This window comes from Microtus oregoni, unplaced genomic scaffold (genome assembly GCF_018167655.1).
Source record: "Microtus oregoni isolate MIOR12 unplaced genomic scaffold, Mior012 000018F_ref0000195, whole genome shotgun sequence".
Classification (NCBI taxonomy): Eukaryota; Metazoa; Chordata; class Mammalia; order Rodentia; family Cricetidae; genus Microtus; species Microtus oregoni.
Window position 1 is genome coordinate 5,331,518 of NW_024543077.1, and position 12,265 is coordinate 5,343,782.

General features: G+C 44.3%; 1 protein-coding gene across 1 annotated transcript in view; it reads left to right on the forward strand.

Moving 5' to 3' along the window:
* The window catches only part of Reln (reelin), a 445,074-nt gene that overhangs the window by 373,355 nt on the left and 59,454 nt on the right, over positions 1-12,265 (forward strand). Inside the window, exons 42-45 of the mRNA XM_041668128.1 lie at positions 3,247-3,467; positions 5,868-6,015; positions 8,057-8,315; positions 9,159-9,408. Coding sequence (XP_041524062.1) covers positions 3,247-3,467; positions 5,868-6,015; positions 8,057-8,315; positions 9,159-9,408 — 878 coding nt within the window. The remainder of the gene's footprint in view (positions 1-3,246; positions 3,468-5,867; positions 6,016-8,056; positions 8,316-9,158; positions 9,409-12,265) is intronic.

Genomic DNA, 12,265 nt, shown 5'->3' on the forward strand with positions numbered 1-12,265 from the left:
TGATCTTCAACTTCTAGGTGATGAGAAAATACTAAATGTTGTCATTTATGAGCTACCCAACTCATGTTATATTTTTGCGACCATGGAAGCAGAATGAAACACACACTTTTGATCGACTCCATCATGTGCATGCTGTGAAGTGCCCAGTCTCCTCTTCCGTGGGCTTCTGCTTTACTCTGACTTCCTAGTTAAGAAAGGGCCCAAGATAGGCTATAGCCATGACTGTGGTGTACTGCCCAAGACGTGCTTCAGCAAGGTCCCCCGTGCAAATAATCTTACCTGACATATGTGGAGTCAGCCAAGAGATCTGTGAATGAAAAGCAGAGCAGGTTGCCCACACCAGGAGGACCAAACGGCAGGGCCACGCCTCGCTGACGGCTTCCTCTGGGCCATATGAGCCTAGCAGCTTATCTTGGACACGTGCACAAGGAAAATACAGATATCTCAATTTCACCCACTGGAGGAAATCCATTTTTGGAAAGAAAAAAGGCCTTCAGAATGTAAAGAACTGAGACTGTGTGTTGCTCGTATTCCATGTCATTTTATTTCTATGAAAAGGGATGAAGTTGGTGAGGTGTCATGCCCACTCTCAGAATTGTATCATCCCAAACTATTTTCAGCCATATCTGCGGAGGGAAAAATTTGTCTTCATAATAATGCCTCATCCTTGTCTGAAGAAAAGAAAATTAGTCCTGTTCTTAAAACCCACACAGGCATGAATTGCTGGAAGGCAAAAGTGAAATTTTCTCCAGCTCAGTGAACCATTCTGTGGTTTGAATTCAGCATGGGACTTAACAGTAGCATAAATACTAGCTGCTGAAGGGTGTGTGTGTGTGTGTGTGTGTGTGAGTGTGTGTGTGTGTGAGTGTGTGATGCTAACTTACCATTTTCTGTGACTTAATGGACACTGGATACACATATGATCACACACATACACAAATAATATGGCTTTGTTTTCAGTGCTAAGTTTTTAGAGATATTTTTACATTTTAATTAAAATATAATCGTATCACTTGCCCCTTTCTTCTCCCCCCCCCAGCCCTTCAATGTCCCCTCCCTCCAGTTCCTTCCATGCCCCCACTCTCAAATCAACAGCCCCTCCATAATGCTTACATTCAAAACACGAGTTGAATTTTCAAATAATTTTATTCACATCACCGTTGTGTCTTTCAGTCTAGAGTCTTTTTCCCCGAGAACGTCCCCGTTGTTTCTGCTTTGTGCATTTTTGTGATGAGTCAACCCTGATGGAGACAGGGTGACGTACCTGAAATTTCAAGTGTGTATCTTAAAGAGAAGACCCTCTGAACAGGGCTGGCTCGGGGAGCAGGTGCCGTCATTTGCCAGGAGGATGACAATGAGAATTTTTCACAGTAATGTTTCAGCCGAAGGGAACCGCAGCCAAAGCAGGCTAGAGCCCATTTGTCACAGCCCTTGAGGTTTCTGTGCCAAGGTGGGTGAACACTAACAAATGCCCAGCCGGGGTGGCTCATCTGTATTCAGAACATTTGAATAAATAAGTTCAAAAAAAAAATCCATGTAGGCTTTCATTAAAAGGAAAACTCCAAGCGTTTCCCTCAGCTCAGCAGTCTGAGAGTTCAAAAGGTAAGGAGTGCTTTTGCCAAGACTAAACTTGGACAAGTCTAGGAGAACCTGGTTTAATTATGTATTGGCATTGGGGTCTGTTTTGAGCTCCTGATAGAAACAGTGAGCCTACATGTGAGAACCTGAATATGTCTGCAATATTCTCTGCCACGCCGCAGAAGCTTCACAGACTTCCTTCTCTTCACCCATGCCCAACCCTAGTGTTTCACTTCTGATTTGTTTCTCAAACGGAAACTATCCAGAATTGAGCCTGTGTGATAACCAGAAGATGGATAGATTCATGGGGTACTAAAAGAAGTACCCAGGATCCATTCAATGCCCGTCTCCTCTAAAATAATTCCAACTTCTTTGAACTGAGTTTTAGACATGTTTTAAAAATATGTTATTCTGGACTTTTAGTTAATCTAGTTAAATACATAGATAATTTTCAGGGACATGATTGTCACCAGTAACATTATAAGATAATTCTTTTGCCAATTTTGGTGATGGTGGTGACTTGGGGAACTGCGGGCAGTGTGGTGGTCAGTTGGTTAGGTTAGGTTAGTTTTTGGGTTTTCGTATTTTTTTTTTTAAACAGGGTCAATGCTGGCCTAGAACTCTCTCCATATCCAGGCTGAACTCAAGAGCAACTACTGTGTCAGAAACACTATGCTGGGCGCCATGAAAGGGTATAACAAAGGAGACATAGACGTTAGCTGCTACAAGCCCCCTCTTGATAGAAGACATTGGCGTGTTTTAAGTTAACTCCAGTTGTTCCAGTTGTAGTACTGTAATGGTGGAAATGCCATCACCATTACGGGAAAGGTACCCATGTACCTAAGACCTAGCAATTCCACGACCATCCTTCGCAGAACTGAAAAGGACTTAAACAAACACTCCCCATATGTTCACAGCAGCCCTGTTCTCCACAGCCCAAAGGTGGGAACAATCAAACCAATGAATGAGTGAGCTGAAAAATCCCCGTAAATCCCTGAGATGGAGCGTCAAGAGGAGGAACGTCTGGTATTTGCTGGAAGTGGATGGCCCTTGAAGACATTAATGCTGAATGGATGTCGCTGAACGCAAACCATATGTTGCATGGTTTCATTGCTGTAGCAGACTCAGAGTGGGTCCATCCACAGAGACAGGAAGGGCGCTGGCGGTTGCCTGGAAACAGAAAATGTGGAAAGGCTGCTGGGGTTTCCTTCAGGGTGCAGGAATGCCTTGGAACTCGATAAGGGCAGACAGCATTGGTGGTGTATAAATGTCACAGGATTGTGCATGTTAAATGGATCAGGGTTGAGTTTATGCTCTGTGGGTTTTACATCGGGTTTTTTTTTAGGATAGTTATGCAGAGTGTTGACAGTAGAGAGACGTCTTCACCAAGAGAGCCGGTGTTGGAAGGGTAGGAAGATGGGTGGGGTGCCGTTTTCACTAACTGGTAAAACTCAGAAGGTTCTAGAGAAACAGTGACCCTACTGTTAAAAAAAGAAAAGTTGCATTGTACTGAAATGGCAAGTCTCATTTTCTTCTCTTTTCTTTAACAATGTTTCCTTCCTCTTGAGTTGATACATAAGTAGGAATTTCCATTGTTTGTGGACCAGATGCGCTAAAGATGTATTGTTCCCTTGAGTAACTTTGAGCCCCTCGGGCCTTGTTTTCCAGGTCTGTGCGTTTCCGATGGTACCAGGGATTTTACCCTGCCGGCTCGCAGCCCGTCACGTGGGCCATCGACAATGTCTACATTGGTCCCCAGTGCGAAGAGATGTGTAGCGGGCACGGGAGCTGCATCAATGGGACCAAGTGCATCTGTGACCCAGGCTATTCTGGTCCAACCTGCAAAATTAGCACCAAAAATCCTGACTTCCTCAAAGACGACTTTGAAGGTAAGCTTCTCTCCTAAATCCCGTGTAGCTTTTGGAAGAGTTTGCTTGTAAGCCCAAGCTGTGATGGTGATTTAACCGCTTGTTCGTATTTTAATAATTGTTGTTACAACCGCAAATACACGAAAGTCCATTTCTTTCTGAATTGATAGGGCTATATTTGAAACCATGGTTAGTGAGGGAGAGTAAGACTTTAATTGATAAACTAAAGGTTATTTTCACCATGATTTTTGTAAACTTTCTTTTATTTTTCAACATTTATGTTGGATCGTTAATATCCTGATACTAATGATGAGATACACATGAGAATCTATAAGAAAAATAAAACAATTTTTAATTAATTATATTAATTATATTTAAATAATTATTTTTAACTTTTAAAATACACTTATTAGTTCTTTGAGAGTTTTGTACAACGTGCTTTGATATTCACCTCCCTGCTCTAACACTCTAGGATCTACCCATCCACCCTCTTCCCTTCCCACCCAGCTTTGAATCCTTTAGTTACCAAGTTTCTACTGCCCCAATAGTCTTGAATGTGGGGCCTTCCACTGGGGAGAGGTTTTATCAGGGGCTGTACTCTTAGAGAAACATGCCTCTAACTCCCAACAATGGCATCTGCTGGTGGCGTCTTGGCTAGGATGACCCTTCACACCCAACCCCCTTCTTCTTCCTGCTGGGACTTGGTTGGCTGGGCATGTTCGGGTCTTGTCCATCCTGTCACAACTACTATATCTGCACCACTTTTTGTACTACATCTAATTTCTGACAAATGCCAATTGAGAGAATATTTCCAGAGGATAAGCTTGGATATAGGAATGAATTTTTCAGAAATCCAAGTTCTGTCAACTCTTCAGGCGGCCCCTCCTCCTTTCCACACCTTGATTTAATACCCAGAATTTGACATCACTACATGGGATAATAGTGTTACAACAACAGAGAAAAACAGATATTATAAAGTAATAATTGGGGGACATCTAAATTGTAGATGCACTATTCCCAAACGTTAGATTAAACATATTCATACGATGGTCGAATATACCACCATATCTATGTTAATGTAATCAGACCAAAAAGACTTCATTTTTCTCTATTTTCTATAAGATTTTTAATATATTCGTGGTTTTATAATACAAATTAAAACCAGATTTAGGTACAAATGTAAGATGAAACATTACACTTCCATAAAACATTTGAACTGTTGACAGATGCTACAATGTATATGTATGGAAATAATATAATAAACAAAGGAAACCAGGCAAATACATGCATTATATGTTCTGTTTGTGTGAAACATACCAAATAAGTCACTTCTTGGAGGTAGAAAACAGAGTAGCTGGTTGCCAGAGATGCAGGAGAGAAGGATGCTTTTTGGTCTAGGCTTCCCCTTGGGAGATGAAAACCTTAAAGCAGTTGCTAGCGAAGGTTTTACATCAGGAATACACTGCATACCCCTGGATTATTCACAGTTAAATTGTTAATACAGTAGACATGTTCTGTGTATTTTACCACAGTGAAAGAACAAACCACCTCTAAGGTACATATCTGAGTAGATTTGAGAACTGGCTTTGAAAGACATCCAACTGTTAAATTGTTTTTAAATTTCTTTAAGTTTAAAAAAAATTCACCTTTCAAAGATATTGTGTTATTCCTCGGACACTGCCCTGGCATTAGAGTGGAGACATCGGGGGTGGGGTGTGTGCCCTCCCTGTCTCTCTTCTGGCTTCATCCACTTCCTGATAACCAGTTCTCCTCCTTCTGTTGGATGTGGAGGGGCTTACCTGGGTGAGCCACAAATACCTGGAAAAAGACCCTCCTCCGAGGGGGTGACCCTTTATATTAGTCAAGGTCAAAAACTTTCAAGAAGTTTCTATTATAAATGTCATGGCCACCCTCGTCCCGCAAGGAATGACGCGACCACCGGAGCTCTTCTCACTGCAGTTTTATTCCAGGACTTTTTACACTTCTCTCTCTCTTCCCCTCTCTCTTTGACCTCTCTCTCATCCCCTCTCTTCATTTTTTTTCCTCTCTCTCTCCCTTCTTCTTTTTTCCTCTCTCCTTCTCCTCTCTCCTCTCTCCCTCTCTCTCTCTCCCAGCCCTTAAGTAGGCATGGGCTGCCAACCCCGAACTGCCAGGTGGGCACTGCCCATAGGCCCACGCATATGCAGGCAGCTGATAATCATTGCATGATCATAGCATAGGTCAGGCCTTAGCCATCTCAGGAGTTGATTATACATCTCCATCAGGTGTGATTCCATGCTGCTCGCTACATATAAAGAGTCCTTCAGTGTTTATGGCTTTGCATTTTTAAACTACATGACACGTTGGTCATGTTTCTTTGCAAATATAACACAGCTCTGCACCTATGGTCACAGGTAAAACCACGTTTTTCCACTTCCTCAGGTCAACTGGAATCCGACAGATTCTTACTGATAAGTGGGGCGAAGCCGTCTAGGAAGTGCGGGATCCTGTCCAGTGGGAACAACCTCTTTTTCAATGAAGATGGCTTGCGCATGCTGGTGACTCGGGACCTGGACTTGTCACATGCCAGGTAACTGTAGCCTGCAGAAGCAGGGAGCTCTCTGGGGCGGTACCTTCCATGTTGATGTTAGACTTCTCTGCTCAGATTCCCAGATGTGAAACACAGCTAAACAACAACAGCAACAACAAACCTAATATCTGATATTCGATAATCCAGAAGATGACAATATTTAACTTACTCTAACTTCAAGAGAATCATATTGCATCTTCTTTATCCACCTTCTACTGACGACTTTCATCAATCAGCTCTTGAAATCTGGGGAAAATATGCACATTTATTCTATCGTCTTCATAAGAAGCTCAGTTGAAGTGCAATGCACCCTCAAGTTATTCATGATTAATTTTATCTCCATTAGCAAATTTCGTTGAGCGTATTTTAAGTGCATTCTTAGTCTCTGTAAGTCCGATGCTCCGCTAACATTGTGAGAAGTCATTTTCTAAATTGAGCATGCTCACTCAGAGAAAACGTTTTAAACTGGCTCGGAGGATTATGTCCTGTCACAATACATATCCCTCGATCGCTTGACGAGCCAAAACCTTAACCGCAAAACATAAGATACAGCTTAGTGTGTATAAAATGCAACCCCTGACCTACTTTTAAATGAGCAAGGCAAACAGGTTTATTTGTAAAACGTTCCCCAGTACTTTAAAATGCATCCTAACATTCCCTCTTTCTCCTGGCTCTCTCAAATATTGATCATAAATAATACAATTCACAAAAGTACAGTTCTATCTGAAACAATTGTGTAGTTACTGGAAGCAAACCTTTATTCTACTCCGTCCTAATGCACACGGTTTAATTTGATATTCTCCATGTCAGATTTAATAGCAGCCAAGTTCTCTAATTTAGAAGTTAATTAAGTTTTTCTAAATAAGTAATTTTCTAAGTAGTAATTTGGTGTTTCTATCACTAAATTAATGTAAACATCTTTCCAATACAAGCAGATGACATACCCAAGTTTTTCCTCGGTAAATACCATCTTTATTCATGTAGACGTCGGTAGGCACTAACAATGCGTGTTTTCATTAATCAGATGTTAAAAGCTGCATTCTATAGCTCAGCCAGTTGCATGCTGGATGGGATTTGCATATATTGACCTTAAAATGTTCAGCGTAAGATCGCAGTGTTTGCAGAGCCATGACATAAATAGGTAGAAGTTGGGAAACTGGGAGAGATGAATGGCGTTGTGTATGATACTGATAACATTTATTATCAGTCCTGTTATATTACTGAGTACGTATGTTGAATTTGACATGAAATTCATTCTGCTTTTCCAGTCAGGATAGTGGCCAGACTGGGCACCAGCAGCTTTCCTGCCAAAGATAACATGTGAACCAGTTTTCCTTGGCACCCCAGCTGCTAGCTGCCACTCTGTCCACCTCCCTGCCAGCTAGGAAAGCTGCCACTGGCCGGCTGCCACAGTTCTCAGTGGCCAGTATCACTGGTACCCAGACCCAGCAACAGTCAGAGTCTGGCTCAGCCCACCAACACCCCACACTTTCCCTCCTCTGGCGCAAGAGACATAAAAGAGGCCTAGGCTAAACACAGCTCGTCCAAACGTGGCCTGCTCTCCTGAAAAGAGGAGCTCCCACGGCTGAATTTAGATGTGTCTCCTAAAGCCAGTGATGCAAGGCTCGTATGGATCGATGACTTCTCCGTTCTTCTAGTTTCAAATACTGAAGACCGAAATCCAGTTGTCTTCACCAGACAACAATACACTCTCAGACTCAGGCAGCCTTTGGGTCTCTCCCAGCATCTTATAAAGTAGCCAAAGAATGCAATGGCTTTCGACTCTACTTTCCCCAGGCCCCTTGGAAAAGAGAGGCAAGATGCAAATAGAGCCAGAACTGCCATTTTTCACACTGCGCCTTTAATTAACTCTCGTTCACATTAGAAAGGAAAGTTAAGCTTCGAAGTGATTGTTTTGGACGCTCATTGAATGGTCATGTTTATTAAAGCCGCCCTACACCGCCCAGGGTGCTTGCCTTTTGTTAACAGATGCGAATTTCTCTTTGAAGTCAAAGTCTACAGTAAAGTCTTCTGGTGTCAGATTTGTGCAGTTCTTCGTGAGGCTGGGCTGTGGTAAAGGTGTTCCAGACCCCAGGAGCCAGCCCGTGCTTCTACAGTATTCTCTCAATGGCGGCCTCTCCTGGAGTCTCCTTCAAGAGTTCCTTTTCAGCAACTCAAGCAACGTGGGCAGGTACATCGCCTTGGAAATGCCCCTGAAGGCCCGTTCTGGTTCCACGCGCCTCCGCTGGTGGCAGCCGTCTGAAAATGGGCACTTCTATAGCCCCTGGGTGATCGACCAGGTCAGTCCCTTCAGAATTATCTGCTTTAACTTTTATGACCTTAGAAAGCCCGGTTGTCCAACGCCAACGCGGTGTGCTGGTGGAAGCCAGGATGAACAGTTGAATGACTTGCCCAAGGGCACACGGCTAGATTAGATACGGTGTTTAGCTTTGCTTTCCTTCTCTAGACCCCCAAGTGCCTATGCCTATAAAAGTCAATGGCACAACAGAAGGCCTAGGTCGAGCTCAGAAAGGAAGCTGCCATATGGACAGAGGGACTTTATTAAGCGTGAGACAAGGTTATAATTCTCTGAAAAGGAGAGCATGCAAATTAGCATTGGGGCCACATGCAGTTGGTCGCAAATCCTCTTTTCCAGCCTTTTGATGAAAAAATAAATAAATAAACCTCTTCCCGCCCCAACATCTTTCTGGGCTGCTGTAAAGGATCTTCATACATAATACAGCGTATCAAACAGAATTCAGAGACCCTGTTCGCCAACAGTGGAGCTCAAGCAGAGAATTGCAGCTGAAATGCCTCAGGGCGTGACTGTCCCTAAATAGAAATAATCACAGGCGAGCCAAAATTTTGTCCTCCCAGCTTGGCGACGTGTGCTTTCCAAAGGCACAAGTTGGCCCATGAACGGCTGTGGGTGGCTTGGTCAGTCTTTGATTTGTTTTCTGCAGCTCCTTGCCAGATGGGCAGGCAGACCCCAGAAACAAGGGCGTTTTCAAAGGTCCCCAGCACTATGCTATTGTACAACACCCATTCTGAGGCAGCCGAGGGATCAAAACAAACAAACAGAAACGACTGAACTCTCCCTTACGCTAAAACCAAACCGTGGGGTGTTTTAAAATGCATTTCAGATTCTCATTGGAGGAAATATCTCTGGCAATACAGTCCTGGAAGATGATTTCTCCACCCTGGACAGCAGGAAGTGGCTGCTGCACCCGGGAGGCACCAAGATGCCCGTGTGTGGTTCCACAGGCGACGCCCTTGTCTTCATTGAAAAGGCCAGCACCCGCTATGTGGTCACCACAGACATTGCCGTGAACGAGGACTCATTCCTGCAGATCGATTTTGCGGCCTCCTGCTCAGTCACGGACTCTTGCTACGGTAAGTACCCCGCACGCCGAGGGGCAGAAGCCTGAGTGCCCGTGGCCATGGGTACTGTTCAGAACCTCTGTCGTGGAGTTAAACAGGAGGACTTAGTAAAGTGTTTACTGAGCAAGCATGGGGGGACTGAGTTCAGTGTCCCAGCACCCACATAAAAAAGGCTGAGCATGGTTGTGTGTTCCTGAGATGCTACATTGGCAAGGCAAAGGCAGGCAGATCTCCAGAGCTCACTGGCCAGCCGGTTTGATTAATCAGTGCGCTCTGAGCTCAGTGACAGTCCATATCTCAAAAAGTAAGTTGGAGAAGTAATTAAAGAAAACACTCAGTGTCGGCCTCTGGCTCGCACAGACATCTACAAGCACATATATGAATACCACACACACACACACACACACACACACACACAGAGAGAGAGAGAGAGAGTTCAATACCTAAGTGCTAGCGTTAAGTACACAAATGATCAAAGGCCATTTTTTAAAAATATTTATTTATTTATTTATTTATTTATTTATTTGTTATGTATACAAATATTCTATCTGTGTGTATGCCTGCAGGCCAGAAGAGGGCACCAGATCTCATTACAGATGGTTGTGAGCCACCATGTGGTTGCTGGGAATTGAACTCAGGACCTTTGGAAGAGCAAGCAATGCTCTTAACTGCTGAGCCATCTCTCCAGCCCGATCACAGGTCATTTTAAGTCCTTGGGACAATCTTGAAGCTTTAATTTTTCTCGACAACTTTCTATCGCAAATAGAGTATATTTTTGAAAGCACGGTGACTACCTAGGGATGAGGCTCAGTTGGAAAGACTGCTTGCCTAGCATACATGAAGCCCTGAGTTCACTCCCCAGCCCTGTGTAAAATGTGCGTGATAACACGCACCTGTCATCCAAGCCCTCAGGAGGAAAATACAAGCTGCCATCGCTGCGGTTTTGACCCTTCACCTGAATTCGCAAACCCCGGGGGATTACCGAGGAATTGCAGTCCTACGCCATCTTCCAGGGCACCTCGGGGCTGATAGGGACCCTTGTCTGTCTTAGATTCAAGGGCATGGAGATTTGAGGAGCTTGGCTACTTTCAAGTTTCCATGGGACCAGATTTTGATATTCCTAGGATTTTGAACCTAGGAAGAATCCCAGAAATACTCTTTGTACTTCAAACACGGTTAGTTGATACCAGTGGAAGACTGGGGAAGAGTGTTCTACGGAGTGAACCTGATATAGGATGTCACACAAAGTCAGGGCAGGGAGAGAGGATGAATGGCTGCCCCTTCCAAAGACAATAGCGATGGACGAAGAGCTAAGTCTCCCTTGGATCTTTAGGCTGGAGTGGATTTTAAGGGTAGATAGATTGGAGGAGCCATCTCTAACAGGGCCGGCTAAACTTTAGCTAAAGAAGAGAATCAGTGAAGAACAAAGCTCCCGCAGCCCCAAGGGAAGCTGTGGGAGAGCAAAGCAGCCTGGCCCTAGAAGCAGAAGTACCCTTGCTACTCCAGAGTCCTCATCCTCCAGTTACGTATGGATCCGGTGGAAATAACAAAGGAGTGAGTAGCAGAGGCACCAGGACTAGCTTTGGTCCTCATAATCAGCTGTGTGTGCTTCTACCACAGGCGGGCACAGGCTCCCGGGAGGGGCAGTAAATAAGAAAATGGAGGACACAGTGATTAAGTAGAGCGAGCCACAAAGTTGGAAGGACTTTAAAGATCAGGTACAGAAATTTGTGCTCGACAGTCATAGATGATAGACTATAAGTACGGAGGGGTGTAGTTCTAATTTCTGCTCTGTTGCTGTGGTAATAACCCTGACAAAATTATCTTAGGGAGGAAAGGAGTTTATTTCCTCTCACAGTCCCAGGTTACAGCCCATCATGGCAAGGAAGACAAGACAAGGACATCAGATAGCCAGGTCACACTATAGTCAGAGCACAGAGAGAGAGGGACATCAGATAGCCAGGTCACACTATAGTCAAAACACAGAGAGACAGGGACATCAGATAGCCAGGTCACACTCTAGTCAGAGCACAGAGGGGCAGGGACATCAAATAGCCAGGTCACACTATAGTCAGAGCACAGAGAGACAGGGACATCAAATAGCCAGGTCACACTATAGTCAGAGCACAGAGAGACAGGGACATCAAATACCCAGGTCACACTATAGTCAGAGCACAGAGAGACAGGGACATCAGATAGCCAGGTCACACTCTAGTCAGAGCACAGAGAGACAGGGACATCAAATACCCAGGTCACACTATAGTCAGAGCACAGAGAGACAGGGACATCAGATACCCAGGTCACACTATAGTCAGAGCACAGAGGGACAGGGACATCAAATACCCAGGTCACACTATAGTCAGAGCACAAAGAGACAGGGACATCAAATACCCAGGTCACACTATAGTCAGAGCACAGAGAGACAGGGACATCAAATACCCAGGTCACACTATAGTCAGAGCACAGAGAGACAGGGACATCAGATAGCCAGGTCACACTATAGTCAAAACACAGAGAGACAGGGACATCAAATACCCAGGTCACACTATAGTCAGAGGACAGAGAGACAGGGACATCAAATACCCAGGTCACACTATAGTCAAAACACAGAGAGACAGGGACATCAAATACCCAGGTCACACTATAGTCAGAGCACAGAGAGACAGGGACATCAAATAGCCAGGTCACATTATAGTCAGAGCACAGAGAGAGAGGGACATCAAATACCCAGGTCACACTATAGTCAAAACACAGAGAGACAGGGACATCAAATAGCCAGGTCACACTATAGTCAGAGCACAGAGAAACGAATGCGTACGTGCTCTTTTGATTGCTCGATCAGTGCTGTTTCTCCACTCTTGTATATAGT